Source organism: Syngnathus acus, chromosome 4 (assembly GCF_901709675.1).
Source record: "Syngnathus acus chromosome 4, fSynAcu1.2, whole genome shotgun sequence".
NCBI lineage: Eukaryota > Metazoa > Chordata > Actinopteri > Syngnathiformes > Syngnathidae > Syngnathus > Syngnathus acus.
In genome coordinates, this window is record NC_051090.1 from 5,535,842 (window position 1) to 5,561,577 (window position 25,736).

The 25,736-nt window shown below is 41.7% G+C and overlaps 2 protein-coding genes, 1 long non-coding RNA gene and 1 other non-coding gene across 7 annotated transcripts in view; 2 read left to right on the plus strand and 2 right to left on the minus strand.

Moving 5' to 3' along the window:
* LOC119121810 overlaps positions 1-3,486 on the plus strand; it is a 30,845-nt gene extending 27,359 nt beyond the window's left edge. Inside the window, exons 4-5 of the long non-coding RNA XR_005097764.1 lie at positions 93-207; positions 3,384-3,486. This is a non-coding gene — a long non-coding RNA (uncharacterized LOC119121810). The remainder of the gene's footprint in view (positions 1-92; positions 208-3,383) is intronic.
* Positions 3,487-4,579: 1,093 nt separating this feature from the next.
* Positions 4,580-4,653, minus strand: trnai-aau. Its single transcript has one exon. It is a non-coding gene; the product is annotated as a tRNA-Ile (tRNA).
* Positions 4,654-11,472: 6,819 nt separating this feature from the next.
* si:ch211-212d10.2 (uncharacterized protein LOC557710 homolog) overlaps positions 11,473-25,736 on the plus strand; it is a 31,250-nt gene continuing 16,986 nt past the window's right edge. For 3 of the 4 annotated variants that reach the window (XM_037248604.1, XM_037248606.1, XM_037248607.1), the window contains exons 1-4: positions 11,473-11,792; positions 12,322-12,437; positions 12,587-12,681; positions 14,293-14,344. In XM_037248604.1, the coding sequence (XP_037104499.1) occupies positions 11,618-11,792; positions 12,322-12,437; positions 12,587-12,681; positions 14,293-14,320 (414 nt within the window). In that variant the 5' untranslated portion in view covers positions 11,473-11,617 and the 3' untranslated portion in view covers positions 14,321-14,344. Of the gene's footprint in view, positions 11,793-12,321; positions 12,438-12,586; positions 12,682-14,292; positions 15,529-25,736 lie in introns of those variants that run through there. The other variant, XM_037248603.1, reaches the window with a different exon arrangement.
* Positions 13,344-24,638, minus strand: cilp2 (cartilage intermediate layer protein 2). The gene is made up of 10 exons (XM_037248594.1): positions 24,429-24,638; positions 21,495-21,569; positions 20,629-20,898; positions 20,372-20,554; positions 20,049-20,204; positions 19,656-19,973; positions 19,472-19,580; positions 19,217-19,374; positions 16,080-18,503; positions 13,344-16,005 (listed from the first exon to the last, which is right to left on the minus strand). Exons 1-9 carry the CDS (start codon positions 24,490-24,492, stop codon positions 16,090-16,092), a joined length of 3,747 nt encoding a protein of 1,248 aa, XP_037104489.1. The 5' UTR covers positions 24,493-24,638; the 3' UTR covers positions 13,344-16,005; positions 16,080-16,089.

Below are 25,736 nucleotides of genomic sequence, written 5' to 3' on the forward strand. Positions count from 1 at the left end.
AAAAAAAAAAAAAAAGATTTTGGTTAGATTGATTTCCGAAATAGGTGTCTAAGAGCATTATACATGAGCACATCTTTATTTTGTCCCATCAGATGTTCGTGAAGGGCTAAAGTGCAGTTTGTCACCTGTTTGCACCACAATGGAAAAGTGCGGCCCTGCGCAGGAAGTGCTGAGGGTGCGTGGGAGGTGCAAGTGTTAGAAAAGAAGGTCAGTTTGCATGTGAACCTTTTTGTCTTAACTCTCCTTTCTAACATCTTACATTTCACTATACTATGCAGACGTCAACTTGTGCATAATTTTGCGCTAGCCTCACTTTAGTCACATACACAGTTGGCCTGCTCGTCTGTCTGTCGAATATGAGTTGCTGCGTTTATATCTGTGTCCACCAGATGGCAGTGTCGCCATTGTAGTCATCCAACACGAAATTAGAAAAGAAACATAACATTGGCAATTACAATATTCGGTCCAAATGCACAATATTTTTATACTGTGTCCATCTAGATAGCAATTAAATGATTATTTTTGGATACAACAGAGTGAACCTGGTTGAGGCAGATGGCCGCCGCTTTACCTTAGAAGACCTGCAAATGTCTTTTTTCCTTCCCGACCTTGAGGGCCAAGTAGATTACTGTTATGCATTTAGCAGATGCCTATATACATCTCATTATAACTCACATTGGAAATAATTGCAAGGTTACAGTCATTGTTTTTTTTTGTGATTGACATGATTGGCATACACAATGTATGAAAAATATTTTAAAAATGCTATTATAAAAGAGGAGCTCTTTAGAATAACTACTGGCCTCTTGAATATGAGGCAGGGAAAGTACTTACATTCACATAAAAGAAAGAATTTTGATGTCCGCAGCATCTGTGCGTCCTTCAAAGAATTAAAAGTACACTCCATATATAGACTCAAATTGCATAATTAAAATAAGTCGACGTAACTGGTCGCACCAAATAGAATGTCGTAACCATACAAGAATTAAGTTCATGTGTAAGTCTAATTGTGTCTCATTTCCCAAACCAACCTAATGGTATCTTTTGAAGGTCAGCAGACGCTCTCTTGAGAGTTGTCATATTACTCATCATTTAATTTATTCCAGTAATTATTCCTGGTTTGATGATTGTAATCGAGCGGACAAAATGTTCTTGTGATTTGAATCTGTGTGACATTAGCATATTCGTCTCACATTGCCAAAACATGCACGTCAGCTTCATTGAAGACTCGAAGTGAAGGGCACTCAAATATACTCTTAAAAGGCCACAAAGAATTTTTCAAATAGTCAAAGGTCAATTTATTTAAGAATTCATTATGGTCTCATAATAGCTTTTCAAATGACAGGTTGTCTCCTAGCATGCTAAGCAGACTGGCTTTGTGCTGTCTGGAAAGAGAATGACTGCAAATTTGACAGTCTATTCTTCTCCGAATTTCCAATTTTCGCTCTCCATTTTTCTTTGAGCTGTCAACTTATAACCACTTACAGTTGGCGGAGTATCAACAATATGCACACTGCTCCAAAAAGTGAAAGTTAAAACTGAAAAAGTAAACTGTGAGTGACCTATTTAGATGCTCTCTCTGTATTGTTGGCATGGAAACAAGTCCCAGTAAATATTTGCTGACTCCACAAAAAAAACACAAAAGCAAGTCTTCTGTTTCATAATGTTAATGGGGCCTAGACGATTAATCGGCCGGCTGATTTAATCAGACGATATTAGCTCATTCGAAATCAACGGATTTCGTATTTTTACTGATTGTTGCCGATTCTTAACTGTGTTAGAGTTTATCTTTTGGAAAGTGGCAGTCAATTCATTTTGTTGCAAAGTTTGTCTTTGTGAGAGGCAAAAGTAGAAAGTAGCATGAGGAAGAGGTGGGGGCGCCTAAAGGGAGGTGAGCTCCTGGAGTGCAGGGCAGAAATGGGAATCACAGGGCGAGGTAAAGTTCTACCAAGACTGGTAGAATGAGGGCCTTTACCACAAACGTCTTATGGTGTGCCCATCTTCGCCACTAGAGGGCAGTAGAATACAAATACATAAAGTAGATGGTCATGATCGCTCAGTAAGATCTTTTTGTTGTTCTTCACAGTGGATTAAGAAGATATACATGTTCCAATTATTGTATATCTGTTTGTGTTGCTCCACCGTTTGTGTTTATGCCTTTTTGTTAGCATTTAATTAAACACATGTTCAGAAGTTATGTGGTGACAAAACATGTAATTTTTTTATTTTTTTGTATATTTAATTTAATAGTTACCGCGAGTGGCTTTTCACAGCTTGAACGCACATTTCTTTTAAATTTCTCGTTTTGAAGTGAGGTGTGTTCACCTCCACCTCGTAGCATGCATATATCAAATCTGTGCTAAAAGCAAAAAATTTGCCTCAATAGTGGATGGAGCAGCTCTCGAAAAATTTAACAAATTAAGAACTCAAGTGTTATATTTTGGATTTTATTCTCAAAATAATATTACAACATTCATGTGAGATTCTGACTATTTTTCATTTCATTGGCTTGAAAAGTTATTGTTTGATTCAGTCAACAGTTCATTTGCAAAAGCCACCAAACAAAATGTTTAATGTCAAGTTTAGCCCCAGCACACACAACAACAAACACATCAAATGCTCCTCGGGCAATCCCAGATAGCATGCGATGCAAATGGTCTCATAGCACGAAGGCTCGGTGGGCGTGCTGAGCCCCCCCCCCCCCCTCGGGCGCCAAACAGAAGCGCTTCCTGTTCACGCAAAGGACACAACGAGTCTGGATTCCGAGACTGTGGCTCAGCGTCTGCGATAGCCACGCGTCATCGAGACTTTTTATCAAACCCGTACCTCACTGGAATAGACTCCAGTTCACCCATGAAAAAGAAAATAGATGGATGGATTTACAGTAAAAATGTCTTCATGCTACTTGTCTGCTAATAAATCATAAAAGCCGCTAATAATCGTCCCAATAACAACCTTCCTAAAGTTGATGTAACAGATTTGGCCATTCATTCCAAGCTATAAAACCTTTTTCCACATGTGAGCGGCGATACGGACCACAACAAACTTGTATCTTCATTACCATCTCAAAGTTGACAAGAGGACTTGGACCAACTGTGCCTTTTTGCGGTCAGAAGTGACGCAATCAGTGCTGACAATTTAATTTGCGGAGACGGCGTGGAGCGCACATCTGTGCTTTTCTTTTTGCCGCCTCACGTGTCGAAAGCAAACCTGGTTCCTTCTGGTGGACGCTGCCAAGAAAGTGAAGGCTTGAAACAAACCATGTTTAGATGCTGACCACCATTTTCCACAACATGTTGCATTAAAAAAAAAAAAAAAAAACCTGCACAGGGTCATTCCTTTGTTGTTGATTTTTTATTTTTTTTTTCTTCTTTTTTTCGAAGGTTCCCGTTGCCATAATTTCACATCTGGAAAAGTGAGGCCGCTCAAATAGCAGTGGCTGGCTCTGGATTCCTGCAGAAATTGTGTATGCACACATTCTCAGGTGCACCTGTGATTGCAATAAAACATGTCTGCTCCAAATAAAACCAATTTAAGATTAAATTTGTGCTTTTTTTTTTCCAGTGACCTCCAGAGACCAACTATGCCTTCAGCTATAGCAAAACTCTCATGCTCAAGATCCATAAGATGAAAGCAGCGAAACGTGCTAAGTCGATTTCCAGACTTTGCAGCGCCAATTTGAGCTACCAAAGAGGAAACCGAAAGGACTACACCCCGTTTCAAATCTGTAAGGTAAGTTCTGAGGTTAATGATGGATAATCTGCTGGTGGATGAGAATCTAAAATCTGTTTTATGTCAAATCACACAACACCGACGTAATGAAAATGTTCTGTGGGAGAGCAAGCATCATATTAACAAAATGGATGCTTTCCTCCAGTAACAGAGCTCGACAAATAATTTGAGCCTTCAACTATATAAATTAGCTCCGTTGGTGTTTTTCTATCCTGCTCAATCCAAAAAACATGTGTCTATCCGCTTTAGACATGTGATTCTTTTTTTCTTTTTTCTTCTACATGTATCGCGTTTAAACCGCTATAATAATCCGCTTGGGAGTCTTTTTTTTTTTTTCGCCGACAGAGCAATTTTTTTGGTGCGAAACGTGACACAAGCAAATAAAGGGTTGAGCGCTTCAGGAGACATTTTAAGAAAGGAATACGATACAGAATCAAAATAACACGGCTTGCATGGTGGTCCATCTCGAGATGTGGTTGAATTTTGTCTGTCCAGAACTATATCACAACCTTAAAGTGGATTGAAGATGTACAATTTTCAAGGATGGCTTGAAAATTATTTTGTTTGCGCATGTGTGTGTGTTCAACACAATGCAGCTGAGGTCAAAATGATCATCAAAAATGTTTAAGTGATTTTCCAGCTTTCCATGTTTCGTCAGACCTTTGAAATTTTTGATGGTAACTGTAATGAAAATTTACCACAGCATTTATATTGTCTTAGTTGCCATTACATTCCAAATTTTTGGTGGGGGTGTGACAGCAGCCACAGGTTTTATTTAAATTTGTTGGTAAAGCACTAATTCACAAGTTTTTGGCATACAATGAACTTGAATGACTTGCAAAGTATGTGGCCCGTATGGGGGTCGAACCCATGACCTTGGCGTTATTAGCACCACGCTCTAACCAACTGAGCTAACAGGCCATATTAGAGGTCATTGTCATACAGTGACGTGTCCGACATCTATATTTTGTTGAAAGTCGGCCAGAGTCATTTAATAAATTACGCTGAACTTTTGATTGTCCACTGTTAATCATAACTGAGCATTATTATGTTTGTAAAGGCTAATGTGAGTCTTTATTAATGTTAAGTGTGCAGTCGAAAAGAGTATTTCCTGTGACTAATGGAGCAGCTTTTGGCTGTCTGTAAGGTTGCCATTGATTTATAGTGTCTGCTTTGACACCCACACATTTAATGTGCGCTGACCTCAGACGATTCAACAGTCTATTTTGCCACTGTGGCCGGATAACATAGTAAAACAAAACGTCTTTTTGACATACTCATTTATTGACAGGCCCCTCCTATTTTTCTTTTTATTGGGGGAATTGCTGGAAAAAGAACAACTGGTATCTGCGGTATTTGGCCTGAGGGAAAAGTAGATATTTGAAGGATGGGTCAGATACTATAGCGGATGTGTCTTGAGTATAAAGAAAGAAGGAAGACTCAGACGCTCTGCGTTTGTGATTAATGAGAAGTGTTCAAGTGATAAAACAGGCGGGAGCTGATTCACTGATCGTTCCCGACAGCGCCGATTACACGAGGGGGAGCAGTGTGTTTATGTGAGGGTATTTTGTGACATTCAAGTCGATAACAATGCCGATGTATTTTAAAGTGGGATGATTCAATTCGGTTTCATTTTTCAAGCCTCTTGGAAAACCTTTGCATTCTGTTCATCTACGGTAATGTGTAAGATTTTGGGCAAATTGTCAAATTAAGATTTTTTTTTTTTAGTTTGTCAAACTGTAGGACCGGTTCTCAAGATGACCCATTGCTTTATTTGATTTGATTTGATTTTATAGATAACTGGGTGATTTCCCGTTTATCGAATACATGAGTAAAACCTGTACATTTTAATTAGATTAAAATAAATGAGCTAAATTATTGCAATAAATATTGAAGCAAGATAGACTTTGCCCATGCCTGCTGTGACGTCATTACTTTTCGATAAAGCTTGTAAAGTTAAATAGTAATCGTAGAAACACTGAAAGCCTGCATTTTGACTTTTCTAGCCTGATGTCACCCACATACTACTAGTCAGACAAATTTTTCATCCCCCCCCACCCGCCGTTGACTGACCTGGCTTTGACTCCATCTGGCTGCTTAAAAACAAAACAAAAAAACCCATCACGGCTATTTTGCTGTGAGGACACTCGGAAAGACGAAGGACTCACCAGGAGGGAGCGTGAGAAGTCAATAAAGTATAGCCTTGAGCTCAAGAAAAAAGATGATGCGGCTGGTATCCTCATCAGCCCCCCAGTGTGCACAACCTAAACATTTTACGCATGAGAACAAATAAAAACTCTTTGGGGAACGACTGGTGACGTTGAAGCGTTATACAAGTTTTTCTAGATGTTTAACTTTCATAAATTTATAAGATGGCTTTTGTAGTTCATCCAAACATTCATGTTGTACATTCATTTGTACAACAAATATGATTTTTTGCCTGATGTGGTTCACATAAACTGCAACTGAGTGAGGGTAAAAAATGTAATGGCTGCTGTAATTTTGTCACTTTTTCATCCCATCGCTAATGAAGTCTAATCATAAGAGCTGCTCTGAAGCGATGACTCATCTAATGACTTTAATGCACCATCACTCATACAGGTAATGGAATCGGCTCTCTGTGAATGATCAGGTGCAAATTGACCAGCCTCAAGTGCCCTCATAGGAAAGGAATAAAAAAAAACTTTTTACGCTGAACCACATTTCATGCCTGACGTGTCTCACTCAGGCTGCTCTTGAGATTCTTTTCAAGGTTAAACAGTAGCAAGCTCCGTGTTGTATGATTCATAAATGATAAATAAATGACTTCTTTCACACAACAGTTTTCAAAATCAGATGTTGCCTTTTGAAACGACATCACTGCACAGCCAGTCAAAGTGCTGCAAAGTGGTCAATCCACCAAACTAATGAAGCGGCCAAACGGCTACGCACACATGCTGCGTAGATGATTGAAGCGGTTGGTACCGACCAAAAAAAAAAAATTCAGAGCAGAAAGAGAAAAAGAGAGTGCACTCATTCTTTCCACAATAAGCCTTGGCACTCATTTGGAATATTTGTACTCGCTTGGCCCAGTAAAACGCTTTTCTGTGATTCCCATTGAATGTGCTGAAGCAGCCAAAATAATATGATTGACATTCATAATACTTTGACTGATATCTGACAGAAAGAACGACACGCAAAATATGTGTTAGACCCCAATGAGGCCGAAATAATTTCCGAGGGAGATGGCACGCACACACACAAAAAAAAAAAAAGCTTTTGTATCTGAAAATTTGCTTTCCCAGACGGATGAATCCCCTCATTCCCATTAAGTCCCATACTGAGACGGCCTGGCTGGAGGGCCTGTGATGTGGCCGGACGCGGCGAGCCAGCGTGGATTCCATCTCTGCTTTCATGGAGTATCGAATGTTCCTTTATGGACCTGGCCTCTCTTCGCTGGAGTCTTTAAATATAATAGAAAAGATATAACGGAGAGTTGCTAAATGTATAGCGAAGAAGGTTTCTCCAATCAAAGAGACAGTTTTGTTGCCTGGGTCTAATAAAAAAATAGGACATGCCCAGATGAAATTCTTGTTTACCTTGTCACAAAGCCTCAGATCTCCCGTGCCCTAGACTGTAATATTTTCTCATATTATGGCTTTCCTCTGTTAGCGGTCAGGAAGTACAGTTAAGAGCGCCGCTGTGAGATAAATGGAGATTGTTGAGGCTTGGGAGCAAAAATGAGATTTGCTATAAACCAAGGATTGAAGCGAGAAATCCTTTATATTTTTCAGAGCTTTAATATAAATTCGCATTTTGTAACGCTTGAATCTCCGAATCATGTAAGCGCCGTCTCCAGTCTGTTTTTTTCGGCAGTAGATTTGTGTCCGACGTGTTCCATGACTTCCTCACGTTACCTGGTAAATTGGACAATGTCACGCTCTGCGAACGGCAACGTGATTACTTGCATGACTGGTGGTGATTATGATTAACGTGTTTTTGTGGATGTATTGCAGGGGCTCTTCTTGTCGCCCTCGGTAGGTCATCATACTTGTGTGTATGGGTAGCTTTGGCGGAACTAGAGGGGGCACCAAAGGGCACAGGAACCTCCCTGAAATATGATTGGGTACCAAGCCTTTGAGGTATTTTCTGATTTTTTTCAGAATATTTTTCCCACAGAGAACATATATGAATGTTCAACAGTGTTTTCTGAAGAATTGTTTGGGTTTGTTAAAAAAAAAAAAAAGTTGTGTTTCGGACCCCTTGAGATAGCTTAAACACAACATAACCAGAGGTTCTGGAACAGTAAGTGGGAATTTGTTGTTGATTAACTTGAGTTTCAGAGAGCTAATTCCATCTGATTGCATCAGGAATGTGGAAGAGAGTCATACTGAAAAGAAGTTTCCTTTCACTCAATTTTTCATCCTCATCAGAGGCCAAGTATTTTGGTTTCATCATGAAACAAGACGATGAGACGTGAGTTATGCCAATTCAATCACATCGTTAATAGATCATTCCAGGCTTCTTTCAAATCATCTCGTCGACATTTTCGGATGGTGAGCGCGGTGATGTATGGCGCGCGTGGATACAATCGCAAGAACAGGAATGCACGTTGCATCTGATGTTTCTTGCAGACAAGTTTGGTGACGAGTGATCCAACATATGGGTGCCGTGCCGTGCCCTCCGTGTGCCACCGGGGCAAATCATTCCCGCACATGTTTCATCCGAGTTAAAACATTCTGTGGTTTAAGATGCGTGCAAGTCCAGTCAGCTAGCAACACCGTTTGGAAAATCTGTTGAAAAAAATTCATATTCTCTTTTGTGTGAGCCCAATAGCCACAAATTGGGCTAACCTGCAAAAGTCTCACTTGTATGACATTTCCAGAAAGCTGCGGCCTTTCAACACAAACCTTTGCAGATCTGAAGTGGTAAGGATTGTTAAAAATGGAGAGAAAAAGACTGACACATGCTGACAGGTTGATTGGACTGACTCGGAGGAGAGGAAATGTCCAAGTGTATGCTTGTACTAACATTTCAAGGCAGTAATCAAGCCATCTCTTCTGGCTGACATATTCGGGCCTCCCGAGTGCCTGCAATCATCGAGTGTAAAATTACACAACCGACTGAGTATATTTTTTTGTAAGCTGCCGATGTTGAAAAAACAGGTCGGGTATTATAGTTCACATTTTGGCCCAATTGTGATGTCATAGTTTTTCTTTTTGTATAACTTATTTCTCCTTTGATATTGAAAGCTAATTAGCATAGCACTCTATTTAATCCAACTTTCCGAAACCTGGTAAACAATTTGGAGTGGCAAAACGACATTCTCATGTTTCACTCATTTTTATTCTTCCCTCAAGCTTTATTTTTGGGAAAAAAAGGAAAGCTTCAGTCCGCGCTGGCCACTGCCAACACTTTAATGTTGCAAGCCGTCCTTGTCTATCGGAGTGTTTGATGTCTGCTGCTTGCGGTCGTTTCATAGCCGGAAAATGAGTTCAGAAAGGGTCGAAAAATGCAATTCCCAGTATGTCACACTGTTTTTTGACGTGAGCAAGACACCTGAGGCCTTCCTGTTAACAAGCTAGCGAGTGTCTTTGTATTCTGCTATTGTCAGTTTATTTCTGCTGCTCCTTTTAACTAGCTTCAATGAAGACAAAAAAACAAAAACATCCAAGTAGACCTCAAGTCAGGGTTGATGGAAGCTGGTCTTGAAATTCCCCCTTGCTTTGCGCTTGCTTTGTTGTTATCAACTCAGTGATTACATCAGACACAATTTGTTGCCTAATATGTCATCATCGCAAAATAAATGGCTCGGATACAGCTCGTGTTTACCGCAAGTGGTAGCGCAGCGATCCAGTGATCATTCCGGGATGTCTCCAATCTTTTGTTGTTTTATGAATTCCATCCAGCATGTGCTGATTGTTACTTTCAACATCACTCTGATTTTCATTTTACTTTGGCTGTTTTTGTTGTCTGTCTGAACACATATTTCATTTTGCGCCCAGCGTGTTTGCTAATTGTCGACAACTACAATACAGGGATTTCTTTTTTTTGTATCTTCTCTTGGTTTTCTGAGTAGCTTGAAATGTGAAGTGTCACAGTGATTTGTGTTTCACTCTTGACTAACTGACTGGGGGATATTTCACTCCACTTCACCGGAAAGCCAAGATGCAGTTGTCAACTCCAGCTAGATTTGAATATGGTCACAAACACTCAACATCATGAGACACTATGTGATACAAAAATAACAAATATTCAGCCTATGGAATTGAATAGAAATGTGTAATTGTGGTCATGCAAAAATTCAAATTGTAATGCATGCACTCATTTTTTTTTTCCATGTCAGTTGATTTATTGTAAGTAAGCCTTAAAAAATAAATAGAGTAAAAAATCCTCTATTATTTATTTCATTGAATAATTTGGTAAATAATTCTAATTAAATTGATCATAAAAATAAAAAAAAACTCCGTATTATAATATTCATCGAAAGCTGAGTACTTTAGTTTAAATTTATTCTTATAATGCTACATCACAACTTATTTTCACGTCTCAATGACAGTTTGTTATGTTAACGTTCTCTTCAAATCCGAACAAATCAGGTTGAACAGTGTGTTCAGTTATGGGAGCGAGCTTCCACGGCATGCAGTCTAAAGAATCAAACTTCACAAATCCATCGTCTGTTCCACGTCAGTCTACTGACAGCCGCCTTGGCAATGGCAGACGGGCCCGCTCTCTGGCCACCAACATTTGTGGTCGAGAAAAAGCGTAAAAGAGGATTAAAATAAATGTACTTTGACGTTGACTACACAGCACAGGATTTATTTCGTGCACTGGAAGATTAAATTGGTTGATTTGATCTCACATGGCTCATTCACTTTAATAGCTGCATCTTCCTGAGGTTAGTTTTGATCTATTGGTTCAAGTATTACTATTTGGAAAAAAAAGTTTTTTTCCCAGTCACAGAACTCGTTTGACAGTGAGGCTCAACAGAAGTGCCGGGCCGAGACGCAGAGCTCCAAAACAACTTGTGATGTGAAGCTTACGCTGTGGAAAGTTAAACTCTCGCCATCAGCAGAACAATAACGGGCTTTATGTTTGTATGTCCACAATGACATTTTGTGTAATGGTTCCACCTCTACCGGGAAAGCCTTTTGGTGTCACAAATGGACCTCCACCAAGGAACAGGAAGCGTCTGTGAGCGAGTAATAATCCAACATGCACACTTCTGAAGACTCAGCGTTTGGGTTGCGACCGGTGGCGGACGTGCGAAGGGCTGCTCGAGTGCTTATTTTGGCTGATGCTTACTTTGATTTCTGCACCAGCTGTTTCTCAAAGTGCCTTGGTCAGGGAGTTTGTATCTATTGATCATTACCTCCATCAAAGAGGTCACGTCTGGCCACTTGACTTCTATTTCTCAGTGAATGAATGGGAATGACAAAATTCAGACATAAGCACAAGGTGGAAACTTATTTTCGTTTGACCTTGTAGGAGGTCTGCAGACTTTGCGTTCAACTGAGTGTAGCTGGACTTTTCATCTGGGATTTTTCTTCTGTTGACTCCACCAAGAAAGATCGTGATTGTTTTTTAGGGTTTTGCAGGCTGCAGTTGAAAACAGGTGACAGAACAATTTATAGAAATGGAAAAAAATCTATTTTTTTAGCCTGGCTGCAACACTCTTGTTGTCTTGTATGTCTTTGGGCACTATTTTCTAATTCGAATATTAAAAACCATGAAAGGAAAGGAAGACAGGAAATGACAACCACGAGCGCCGTGCGCGTGCACGCGCGGGGAATCGCAAATGCAGTGGCGTGATCATTCTACCGCAATATAAACCGCGGAATATGTGCCATACCAAACACCACATGGAAGTGGGAATGCATATTGCTGCGACATTGAATATTTAATAATGGCTTCATCCCCCGGAGAGGGGAACGTCGCGTGGAGACACATCGGTGCAGCCTCGGAGCTTGTCCGCACAAAATGCCGTCTCGTGTACTCGTCGTTCGGCCGGAAGTCGGACGTGTGCCTCTTTTACATCAAGGGCGAGTTCTTCGCCATGGATGCCCGCTGCGCACACTCGGGTAAAAGCTCGTTTTAAAAGCCACACCGTGGTTTCAACGTTCTCCCCCATTCTGTGGTTTCCCTTTTCCGTTGCCAAAATGGATTTCAAAATAAACTGTGACGTTTCGATTAGACGTCGTTATTAAACGATCGTTTACATTTTCATACTGTTCATGAACGCACACCTATTTCAGATCCAAATCATATTTTAACTGAGATATACTGGAAGTGGTATTTCATTCTGATGTGGTATTTCAAAGTAAAAGCTTGTTGACATTATCTGTCAGTATGCTTCACAGCCCAGAATAAAATACCAAAAAGTATTTTCTTTACAATTGCCAAATTTTGCAGAAATAATTGATTGATCTACACAATTAAAAATAATAATAATACACCAAGCAAAGTTATTTTGGAAAGAAAATGTAGGTCATCCTTTCAGTGCAAGCTGAAGGTCCAGAATAAATTGTACTAGTTGCCTTAATGGTGTTTATGATTAGAAATAATGAATCACTGCATGCTTGCTTGATGAGCATCTCTTTTGTTTCTCAGGAGGTCCACTGTGTGAGGGGGACATTGAGGAGGCCGATGGAATCCTTCGGGTCTTCTGTCCGTGGCATGACTACGATTTTGACCTCAGGACCGGGAAGTCAGGGACGTCGCTTAAGGTCAGTAATGAAAGCGAGATGAGGCTAGAACAATTTTATGAATAATATTTGGACGTGCTTGATGATTATGCATGATGTCTTATAAAATCTCGGTAGGGCCACCTGAGGACAGATGTTGAAATTAACATTTAATGTCTCCACTGATTCAGCAACAAGTACATGAAGTCAAGCTGGAGGACGGTGACGTGTACGTGAAGCACGCAAGCTGTCTCTCCTTGCAGCCGTTTCCTGTCCATCCCAAGAGGTGAGTGAGCTTCAACCTTCCATACCCCCGGCTCGGGATGCCAAGACGCTGATTACGGGACGTCCTGCCGGTAGCGAGCACATTCGGGGCTATTTATAAGCGTTTTCCTCGCCATCTGAAAGCGTTCCTGAGCCTTATCTGTCACTTGCTCAGACTTTGTTCTTTGATTGCAAGTGAAGTCAGACAATGATGATATCAGGGAATTGTCTGAAGGAGACATTGCATTACGTAGACAGAGAAACGTTTTGGGAGAGTTAAGATTTTTAAGTCTTCATTGATCGAAACCTGCATGTTTTGTTGCATATTTATTGTGATTTTTATAAACAGATAATGCGATTTTTTATTGTATTTTCCAAAATCCGTTTAAACAAATTATTGTCCTTTTGAAAATAGTCCAAATAGCCACACAGTCACAAAGGTCCTGGTGCCGTTACTCCATCATGGGAAGTTTTATTGCGATCATAATTTCACTGGTTCAGCCCCATTTGAGTCAGCATTTGAACCCTTACTGTGTACTTTATTACTCTGATGGCCACACATCATTATTTCTTTTTTCGCAAGCATTTACCTGACCTTTAAACAAACCAAAATCCGGCCAATATTGGCATTTACGGGCGAGGAATAAGTAAATGTGAATTTCTTCAATGGGACAAACTCCAAAGTTCAAAAGCATCAAACATTTATTTACAGTCTCTTAATCATACAAAGTTTATACAATAGACCATTTACACATAAAGAGTCACCATGCAAATGTTAATGTGATGAAAGCTGCAATTCAAGGTGGCTTCCTGCAAGCAGAGTGGCATGTGCAAATTTTCACTTCTGGAATAAATTATGATTTCTCCGACACCAGTTGGCAAAAAAAATGGCTATTGTGTCTAGTCTACCTATTAGCCTCCTAATGAAAAATTATTTGCTGGGTCAAGGTTATGAATTAATGTGGTCAAACTCAGGAATTGATATTTAAATATTCAAAATGTTGCCAGTGAGCATGCGTAGAATTCCAAAAAATTCCTATTCTCAAAGCTAAGATTTCATCTTCTCCATTAAATCTCAAATGATTTGTCAGGCTAACATTTTCCAAATCTCCGCCAAGTGAAAATATTATTACGATAAATACCCTTCCCACAGAGATCAACATTTTCTTTCCACACAGAATAAATCTTGTTTTTGTGTGCTTTGTCTCTTGGAATGGAGCTTCAACTCTCATCATTTCATCCCCCAAAACAACTGCAAATGTTTTGCCTCTTAAGTGTCCTTTTATGTTCCAAGTTTGAGCAGCATGCTTTACTTTCCCATGCGAGGCCTTGGCCAGACTTTTATTATTGTTACATTGTCGCTCAAACTCCCCTTGATATGTTCTCATGAAAAAGCCGCCGCTGCTGTCAAAGCATTCTTCCAGCTTGCATGTGCAAGCCACTTGTTGTCAAGCTTTCTTGCGGTGGACTACGAAGACCCCAATTACTTCACTTTTTCCCCCCTTGACCAAACATTTCATCCTTTACCAGCTCTTCTTTCTACGGATGTCTGTGTTGTGCAGATGTTTGACGTCTTCATGAGCAAACAGACTGTTGCTATAGCTCCTGGATTCAATCACTGTCTGCCTTGCAGGTTGGATGCTACATCTGCTGCGAGATGACATTTGTGCTCAGAGTATGTGCAGGTACGTTTGTTTTTGAAGATGGCAAGGTTACGTATACAGTTGACATCACACCTATGGGCAATTTCAAATCTTCAGTCCACCTAAGAATCATGATTGCGATGTTCGAATGGAAATTGATACTCGGATCACCTGACTGAACCAATTCGATTTTTCACCTCAGCAATGTGACATTTGTACGCCAAAGCCATAACTATTTCATGCAAAGTGCACGACCTGGTCTGGTGCCATTGTGACTTAATTTCTTCTTAATTACTTTTTTGTCTCAAAAATTGAGCGTGTTTGACTGTTAATGAACGTCTGCATCATATTGTCGTAATGGCTCCCAAAGGATTGCAACGTTTATTTTCTAATTAACTGCACAAGTGTGTTTATGTCTGCGCCTGTCCCGGGTTCCCAATGGATCATCCTCGCCCTTGGCTGGGTTTTCGGATTAGTTCAGCATGGAGAGGTTATCTCATTACCCGGGCTGCAAATGCCTCTTTTTCAGATAAACAAGTTTTAAAGTGGAAAGTTAAGACAATAATTAAAGGTAGACTAAATATAACGTGTACTGAGTTAATACTGTTGCTGCTGTCTGTATGATGAGAGTTGTCTAAATGTGAAATCTGAAACTTTCGCGGAAGCAAGATTAGAAGTGATAGTTCAATTCCCTCAAAAGTGGCTGTCTCAAAAAGAATTAAAAAAAAAAAAAAAAAAATGGGATTGATGGATGTTGTTGTCCACACATTGACTATTGAGCCCAACTGCAGAACTCAGTTGCTAACCAAAACAGCAGCACCTACCAAAGTATGTGACTGGAGTATTTCCACAAGCTGTAAACTTCTACCTAAGAGACATCACCTCACAAATGTGTCCGAGTAATTTCGAGCCTAAAATGTGCAATCCCCCTCACCACATATGACAGAGTTGTCGCTTCAATTAGCAGCAGCATTTTTTGTTGAATATTTCAGTTTGAAAAAAAAAACAGCTCCTATAATTGTATTATAAAATATTCTCATTGCACAGCTCAATGACAAACACTGAACAGCTGAATAAATATTAAATCCTGACCGCTTACTGTTTTAGGTGACAATAATTCTGTCAATTCTCTTAGATGTTGCATGTTTGCTTTGGTATGGATATTTGTATGTATTACTGAATCTCAGTACCAATGTACGACTCGAAGTAAAATTTCTGAAAACGTCCTCTTTTTCCCTGATGGACTGTGAAGTTTGTGTGTCTCAGTTTGAAGAGAAAGGGCTCAGTGTCTGCAACTTTTAGAGACATTCATTGGAGAGCAATTTTTACATGGTTGTGTGCCACCACTATAAACAGTTTGCTTTTGATTCAGTCGCTGCAAAAAAAAAAAATCCAACCTCAAATACCACAAATTAGACCTATAAAATAAACATTTTCAAAAGTCAAGTACGACTAAAATGTGACCAGAGCTTTTAAATACATGCCAGGTACTGCTTTTCATATAGCCACAAGATGTCTTTCAGGAGGGGTGGTTAAAAAATAATAATATAGCAAACCCTTCAAGTCAGTATACAATTATTGGATATGTTCAGCCAGGCTCAGCGTTTTGCTGTTTGTCTGAGTTTGGTGATTTCCACAGTACGGAGGAAGTTCCTTCAGCAGAATGCCAAGTTTTACATCCATGAGTTGCCTTGAGTGAAGGTCTAGAAATGACATAAGAAAATATAGGTTACTTCGATATGATTCCCAATGGAAATGAATCAGCTTTCAAACCTACCTCTCGACTATCATTGGCGTCGTTGTGTGCGAACAGCCGTCCTTCTCCTGCTTGTAGTGACAACCCTACGACTCTGGGTCCTGCCCTGTTGCTCGGAGGGATAGGCCACCACTTGAGTGGATGACCTCTGCATCTGCATGCCTTGCATCTCCCTCATGTCCCTCGCCATCTGTGACAGTGTCTGTCCTGGGTTGGTCTGCAGCCGCTGGAAGAGGCTTTCTCTGTTGATTTTCCTCTCCGGACAGCTGAAAGTCAAAGCCACTCCCGAGTCGGATTTCATCTCTCTGGAGAAACCGTCCGAGGTACCATCAAAGCAGCGGCCGATAGCGATTTCTTTGGCAACCCTGGGATTCTGGTCTGTGACTGTGTATATGCCATAATTATGTCCCAGAGGATCCACGGGGGCTAACATGGTGAAGGCGTGGGAGTCGTTGTTTTGCGCAACTGGGGGGTGTTTGATGAGGTACTCCTGGAGTAGATTGTTGGTAGAAATCTTGCGACAGTTCCCTTGTGGAATGATAGAGATGAGGGATCGATCCACTTCAGCTTGATCAAACAACATGCCGCTGCATTTGAACTCAACGCAAGCTGCTGAAGTGTTGGCCTCTCGCATGTCCCGGGTACTGCGTATATCTCGGATGCCGTAAAGTTTGCCTGTCGTCTCTGGGTGTGAACCTCCAAAGTTTCTTGACCTTACCATCACTTCCTTTTGTCCGTGGACCTTAACTTTGATAAAACATGCTCTGAATTCCTGAGGATTAGGCCACCATGAGAGGTAGTCCCCGGTCCAGGTTGTCAGATCCGTTTCCTCAAAGGGTACAACATTGTATTCGTACTTGTCCTTCTCCACTCGAAAGAACCTGAAATGATTCGCATCAACAGGTGCATTTTCGCAGGCTATTAAATTCTGATACGGGTATATGGGCCCATTGGTTTCATCAAAATTATTTTGGTTGGGCTTTGCCAAATTGATTCGGAAAGCTGTTTTCTTCAGTGCTGGATCTTCGTGGTCTGAGCGCTGGTAGTCTATTTTATCCAGATATGGTTGAGACACACCGATGATGTTTGGATTCATCTTTGGGGAGGAGGGAGCTGCCTCCAGTTCTTCACCGCCCATCGTTGCTGTTACATAGGCGGTATAGGCATCAGGCCTCTGGGCGTCACAGAAAGCCGGCAAACAGGCCCCGTTGTGGCCAGTTATGACGCTGTCAAAGCGTCCCCATGCCCTTGGGTTGGAGGAATATCCAGGTTTGGGTTCAAGGTTGATCAAGCTGATCACGACGCCTTCCAGCTGTTCAACAGGCAGGAACTTCTCACTCATGTAGGCACGGACTTTAACGTAGCAGCGTCTGTTTTCAGGCACATCCAAATTGAAGAGTCTACGCTCTCTAATCTCCATGTTGCCTATGAGAAAGGTACGCTCCTCACGCTTGCTCCGTCCATGCCCTCCTGTAGTTGTCGTACTAGAGAAGTCGCCTTCCTCCTCCCAGACACCAGTGTCGGGATTTAAAGACCACAGTTTCATTTTGGGAATATGCTCTTCCATCTTTACATGCTGTGTGTCAAGAAGGACTTGGACCGCTCCGGCCCCGAGTACCTCCTTGTTGCTCTCGTCGCGGAAGTCGACAGAGAACATGCCATAGGTCCTCAACGGGAGCATGTCACCTTCAGGGTCCACAAAATTGAGATCGCCGGGTGTGGCAGAAGCTGTGGTAATGTTTCTCGGGTCTATGAAAGTGACGCTGGCTTTTACGGTTCCCTCATAAAGCTCTCCGTTGTCTTTGTGGAAGGAATTGGCTGGAATGACCAACTGCCCAATCGGATCTTCCCCTTTTATTTCCCCCAGGGTAATAGAATTGGTCTCACCAGCATCGATATCAATTGGTGCCTGCTTCCTCATGACCCTCACGTCATGGTAGATTGATCCACCCTTCTTATCCAAAATGAACACCTTTGGAGTGTCAATGAATTTCTCGGTGGGGTCAACAAAATTCACCACCAGTCTCTGTGTGTCAGGAGGAACTTGGATGGTGAAGCCTCCCTGGTATCCAGTGGTGCCTGCCCTCTCTTTGCCAATGTAGATGTGACCAAATCGCAGCGGCTCACCATTGTCAGCCGTGACCACTCGACCTCGTACAAGCACAGTTGGCTGCACGCACTTCTGACAGCTGCACTGGGATACGGACCGGATGGGAAGGATGTAGCTCCCACAGTCAATGGTCCGACTTTCCATCGCTTGGACACCACAACAAAACCCGGCGCCATCTCTGCAGCGCATATCAAAGTCTAGAGCGCCAGCACATTTGTTATGCGGGCAGCGGCCAGCGTTGTAAAACTTGGAGTTCGTCCCGGGTTGTACGCAATCCAACGGCAGTCTGATCAGATGTGCCTCGGGAGTGGAATTGCATGCTGGAGCTCCTTTAGCTGTGAATTTGCGATAAACCAGAGTAAGTAATGTTCATACGACGCATAAAAATGATCAGTTGGAGGCACATTAAATATTACTACGTGTTCTCAGTGCCCACACTAAAGTCTTGCACAAAAATATCTCAACCGTGTCTTTTGAGGGGTGGAATATTTTGAGAGTGGACAAATATACTAATGTCATCATTTTGAAATATTTCCCTATTACCTTTTCCTCTCCTCTTTTTGCAACCCCTATTTTCAGCGTTTGAGTCATTTGCGACTTGAGGTCTCTTGAACTAGTAGCACTATTTAAAATGGGCTAAAGCAATGAAAGAAAAGGTCTTGAGCCAGACCGTATGATTATTTTTCCCCAGTATTTCATCCAAAATGAAATAGCCCGTTAAATGTTTTTCCCCCCCTCTCTCAGATGGTTTTTTTTTTGTCCTCTTAATGCATGGACACGGCTTACAGATGAGATCTAAAGCTTGGGGTCACTTCCTCTTCAACTGTAATATTCCGTCTCTAAAGACCTGGAATGAATAGTGCTTTTGCTTGAGCCTATGAAGGATTTAGAGTAAATTTACGAAGTCAGACAGACCGTCAAGTTTATCGTACCACTGTGCATTGTCAAAAAAGGGAGCTTTATCAGTTGGATGCTGGTTTTGGCCCGGTTTATGTGTTGGGAAAAGAAACGCACAGTAGCTCGATTATGATGGATATTCAAGACTTACCAATGATAGTTAGGGATGCTGGGGAGGACTTAATGCTGCCTGCAGAACTGCTGGTTTTGCAATAATATTGTCCGGCCTGTTCTGGCTTCAGATCTTTCAGTACGAGTTCCTCGTGGTACTTGTACACCTGTTTGTCCAGCAGAGTGCCATTGTGGTACCTTGAGCCCACAGAGAATTGCAAAGTTAAGAATAATATCCCTTCAAAGATGCTTAGGTCATACGGTAATAGTAAGTTGGGATTAGTATTCAACTCACCAGTAATATTTATCAGGTGTTGGCGATCCGGTTGCCTTGCAACACATCAGCATGCGCCCGCCCTCGTAACGCACCTTGTCCTCGGGGTGTTTCACAATGTAAGGCTTCTCTGTGGGGAATTAAAAAGATACAACCTCCTGTTGCTTGGCGAAAGTGCTGTAGACATGACCGGATCTCGACTTACCAGCTGATCTAAGAACAGCCGACACCCAGGAAAGGCCTGTGCTGTTACTGCTAGAGGAGACGGTAACTGGAGAAAACTTGTCCTTCCTGATGATGAGCGAAGTCACATTGGACGAGCAGATTCCCTGCAATTTGAAGCGGCCTTTGGCGTCCGTCCGGGCACGGATCACTTTGGGACGGTTGGTGAATGCCACCAAGGCCCCCGCCACAGGGACCCCCGTCACACTGTGGACGTCGCCGTGCAGAACATGGCCGTCACACTCGCATCGACTGCAGTCTTCATCTGGGCGGCCCTCGGCGCACACTCGCTGACATTTGACTGTCGAGACAATGAGGCGAGGTCAAATGTTGGCCGTGGTGTCCAAATATGGTACTTTGGCGTCCTGCGTCATACCTGGACAAGGAGTCTTGCTACATTTTTGAGTTTCAACGGGGCGTCCGGTGCACTGTACTGTGTCCGAGGTCCTCACGCAAGTCCTCTTTCGGATCTTCCGACCCCCGCCGCATGTGACAGAGCAAGACCCCCAGCGACCCCATGGACTCCACTTGGCTGCCCACATGTGGGATATGATTACTTCAATGGAATTTGATCAAAGCAAACTGCGACGTCATCAGATATTGGAGTAGTTAATTTCCAAGGACTTTTGGACTTTGGTTGACTAGTTATTGGCACTCAAACTAGATAAGCTTAGCTCATGTTACGAAAATACAATTCACCTGTACATGGAGGAGTGGAGCACTCCCTCCTCTCTGAATGGTGGCCCTGACAGGCAGGAACCAAGAGCAAAGGCATTGGCTGCGTGCTCATGCATCTCCTTTGGCGGACCTGGATACCCACGTCGTTGCAAACGGTTGTCGTGCACGGCCCCCATTCGCCCCATTCGGTCCAATAACTCTGCTCTGAGAATCAAGAAAGACGAAGAGCAGCATTACAACGGAGCGTTTTGAGATTTCTGCTCTTGGATCTCAACTACCTGGTGGGCACTGAAAGCGGACGTGGTAGTTGGAGCAGGTGCGTCCATAAGGTTGTTCCTTATTGACGCACCAGAAGCCCTTCTCCAGACTGGAGTGGACCACTTCTCCCGTTTCTGCCGCAGCCACCCAATCTGTCGTGCGAACCTCCATCGCCGTTGGCCTCGAGCATATTCTCTCGCGGTAGTAGAAGCGGATGGCCTCGAGGCGCTCGTAATCCCCGTTCCCCCCAGGGTGGTCAATATTAAACCACGAGGTCCACTCTGTCAGACCTGCAGGCAATTAAAAGGATACGATAAGAAATAAAAACTCAAGATGAAGTCATTGGGTCAAAATCAAAGATGGATTTTCATATTTCATATCAGAATAGATCTGCTTAACTCATTTAAGACCTAGCACACTCTGGGGAGTCATTCAGAAGCAAATGAGGCCCGTAATGCATTCAGGCAAGAAAATGAGAGTACTTGACAATAAATGAATGCAGTGGGAATCTATTCATGGAATGTAGCAGATACTTCAAAAATAGCGTTGAACTCCTCTCAAGGCCTAGAACATTTGTCACCTGTGAAGTTAATTAGATGGTTACCGGCTAGGATCTTAATAGCTAAAAGCAGCTCATGTTTTATTCACAGAGTAAGAACTTCTGGATCCTAGATTGGAAAATGTAATAAACGCAAATTCGTTTCTGATTAAATAAGATTGCCAAATTTAATACCCCGAATTTGCCTTTGATTTAAATCTCATAATACATAAAAAAATGTAACCTAGAAAAAAACATTCACCTATCAATCTGCAGGTGTCATTAAGATTGGTTACAAAATTAATTTCCCTCATCTCTGATTGAAACTTTTTTTTTAATTTAATTCACCTGTCGTTTGCGTATCTTTAAAACTGTTTGGTGTTGCTCTGCTGCTCCTGACTGATGCACTCTCTCTTCGAAATCCTGCAAACACAAAGCAAATACTTTAGTTAGCAGTGCAAATTATCATGACGATTTGTTGTCTGATTGGTAACTCACAAGACATCAGCTGCATTTGAAAAAAAAGTTTTTGAGTTTAATTTCTTAATATCATGTCCCGTAACGAAAACAGAAACATGCTAAGGCATCGTATTTGTTTGAGCGTGTATGTTTTATAACTTCCAGTGGCTGATGTGTTTTATGGCTTCACCTCAAGCCTTTCTTGTGATGCCAGTACCACATTAGCGTGATGGATTGATGAAAGTGAGACGTTAGCGCCGCCGACATTCTGGCTTTAAAAAGCCAAAATGCTGCTACTGACCAAAGACTGGATTCCGTTCTGGTCTTGACCAAAAACAACAAATGCGATCAATTACGGGTCATTAGTGCAACATAAAAAAGTGATTTGCTGAAAAATAAATTCTGATCATATCTGTAGTTGATCGGCACGCCAACCCCCTCCCACAGAGGATATGATGTTGCCAACCCACATGCGTGCCACGCGAGCTACCGGATTACAATTCTTCCAACATCTTAAACGGCGACAACTCTTATTTTAGAGGTTTTGCGACACAGTGGCTCTTTGTGACGCGGCTCGCCTGCTCCATACATCATGCGGCAATAAATAAAATGGGGAACATGTGGAAAAAAACAAGGTGTCACAGCTGGTATGACTGCACCAGATGGATACCGTATAGAAGTCTGGAGCTCGTTTATTACATGTATGTTCCAGAAGAAGACATCAACCCCTAAAGACTACCCCCCCCCCATATGTTGCATAACTTGTTGGATTAGAATACAAGGTTGTAGTATAAGTTGTTGCAGACTGACTGACTGTCTGTCTGCATTCTTGACAGTGGGGGCAACTTGCATGTGTGTGATTTGTTTGCCATGTCATATGGAAGCTGTTTTTGCATTTGGCCGGTTTCTTTGTCGAGGTGTGCAACACTTTTTCCCCTTTCCCTCAAATGTCCAAGTTTGAATTCCTAAAGCATCTGCGCCTCATTAAGACATGCAATTTTGCTCATGACATTAGCTAATGATGCACATCAGATGCATGATTTCAAGAATTTTTTTTTTTTTATTCTGATATTGTACAAGAAGGTATTAGCCGCGGCTAGCTTTCATCTCGTTCAAACGTGATTGGGCTCATTCAAACTGTCTCAACGTCCTTGTTTGAACTGCTGCACAGGAGCCAAAAACTGCCCACAGCACAAAGAATCCCCTCAGAAATAAATTACACCCACACATATCCTTATATATAAATGTTTAGAAAGTCATACATAAAAAAAAAATCTAACAGACTTAGTAGAACAGGAAAAAGACTGGAAGTCAGTGTTTGGTAATTTAACAACAATAATTCAAGTTGATAAACTGTCTTTCATATTAATTCATGATTAATTGGCCTTTATTTTTGCATAAACCTAATCTAACCAAAACATTTATTTCTAACTAATCCCAAATTGTTTATTGTAATACAGTTAATGAACAAAAAAAATCTCATTAAATAATAAAAGTTAATTAAAAAAAAAATCATAATATTGATGGAATAAAACTTTGGGAAAAAAAAAATAACACATTGAGAGGAAAAAGCAATGCAGCTCTAATGACGCCTCTCTTATTCTGTCCAAAGCCATTAAAGTCATCTGGCCAGTCGGCCTGCTCCAACATCTGAAAACTGTTCAACTCCCAGTGGTCCTCCAACTGGTTGTCACCCTCCATCCATAGTATCGGTCGCACCATTGAGGCTCTCTGGCAAGCCTTTTGAAACGGTCTCAAAGCAGTGCCACAGTGCTCCTCTTTAAACTTTGCAGCACAAGTAGCCGGCCGCCAAACAAGTCGTAAAAGCACTACGCTTGATACCTTACGGGATGTTTAAACTCGCGCTAACGTCCTCTCATTTCGCCAAAGCCCAAATCAACAGGTGGAAGTAGACGACAGTACTTAGTTCATGATGACAGGAGGCGCTACTGGCACAGCATTGAGAGGGTGAACTGAGGACAGATAAAGCAAACTTTACTGCAACTTTAATGTGGTTTAGCTGTTGGGGATGCCAATGGAATTTGAAGTTTGGAAGAACATCACTATTTAGGGACATTTTTGGGGGACATTCATTTATGGCCTCTGCAATATGTTTACGTCCAAAGAGAGCTATTAAATTGTAGCTGGACTCACATCACTGGTATTTTTATCCCGAAGGATATAACACACTAATTGTTACTTATTGTAAAGTCATTTCTAATCCTGCACATACGTTACTCTTCAAATACAATTGGATTATTTGCAGTCAATTTGCAGATTTAAAAAAATAATAATTATAAGTGTAGCTGAATGTGTTGCAGCCACTGACGTTTGACAATCAGTTACTTTTTTTAAAGCTAATTTATATATACGTATATTCAAAAAAAGAATTATAGAATAGATCTTTATTGTCATTGTCACACATGTACAATAAAGTTACGAATGACCATTTCCAAAAAAAATATTTAAAAAAGCCATCATGTCAGTTATTTTCTCTAATGACCTTTGTAACCCTTATCAGCCAATATTTAATAACCATGTGTCAAATGGACGTCACGTCAGCACAGAAAATTTTGAAAAGTAAAAACAACAAAGCGCCCAGGGCGGCCCTCCTCTGCTATCAGCACATGTTGTGGATCAGCCTTTGGGTGGAGTGTGCTTGTGTCAAAATATTGGCGTGTGCGATCCACAGTGGTGGTCCGTAAAGTACCATGCAAGCACGTGTGCTCTCGCCCTTTCATCCTATGAGCTCACCACCAATTTCCCCTCCCAGGTCCATCATCTCATACGATTAAACTTCATTCCCGCATGACCTTCACTTACCTTGACCGAGAGCCACAGAAGCCAGGAAAGCGAGCAGGAAAGCTGCTGTTTTTAATCCCGACATGGTGTCACTCAACGGTGCAACCGAGTGTACCCGGTCCTGGTCCCTGGTCAGGTGTGCGAGATGCCAAGAGGTGTCGTCGCCGCTCAGGCAGCGGTTGTTCAGTCGGAGTTGGGAGGCCGGTGGTTTTTAAAAAGATGGAGCAACGTGGGCGCGCGCCAATCCGGCCCCTATTTGCTCACCATTGGTCAGTTCCGAGTAACATCTGGGTCTCCCGTATCCTCTTCCACAAAAAGGTATATGGAGGAGGGCTTGGGGGCCGGTGAGCTGGGGAAGGGGAGGGGTGGGGGCGCTCACTCTGCAGAGACAGAGAGACTGGGAAGGAGTGGATGCTAAAAATAAAACCATTATTAAATTCTAGACTTAATTACTTCATAAATATATTGGCCCCATTCATCAGTGGAAGTGGTGTCATGTGTCACGCCAGCAGAGGCAAAGCCTCCACATGATCGTTGGCGGCACGCAAAGCGCAGCTAATTAGGCATGCTGCTTGTTAAAGGCTCGCTTGCAGCTAGCTTAACATGTGTTTAGCGACAAATCATTCACAGATCTATAGTTGCCTGAATGTTGTTATCTGTGGAAAAAGAATAGTCAAGCAAGTTCAAAAACGTTAATTCATTCAGACAATGTTCTCTAGAATTATCTTTTGTGTGATTTAATATTCACATTGTTTCTCCACTTATCAAAACACAAAGCTGTTGTTCAGATGGAGCGTGATGACTCCGACATACCAAAATCCATCTGTGTAAGCGGAGCCAAGCTACCATCAAGTCTTTCACTATCCAGAACCCGAGTTTTGTAAACAAACACGCTCATCCCCGTGCCCTCCGGCGATGCGCATTGAAGATGATTTATTTACATGTGTACGTTGTTTACGAGGTCATGCTTACAATCAGCGATTACAGTCTTAATGAAGGCCAGTTATGGTGATTTGGTCTTGCTGGTCAGTGTAGAGTTTTGTGTAACCTTGCTAAAGTTAAGTTTAAAAACAAATATAAAAAAAATTTTGTTTCCTGACAACGGACGTTTTTTTCTAAATTAAATGTCAGCCGACGGTTCAATGCCAACGAGAGGCGAGGATAAAAGACGACTGACATTTCATTATATTGACTTGGACACTTATAAACGCACACTTAGTTTTTTAGTACATTAGTAATCAATTTAAGCGCCGATTTGTACAATAAACACCAATGACCTCATTCATTATGGAGCTTCCCTTGGTCATTCTTATTAAAACCAGAAGTTCC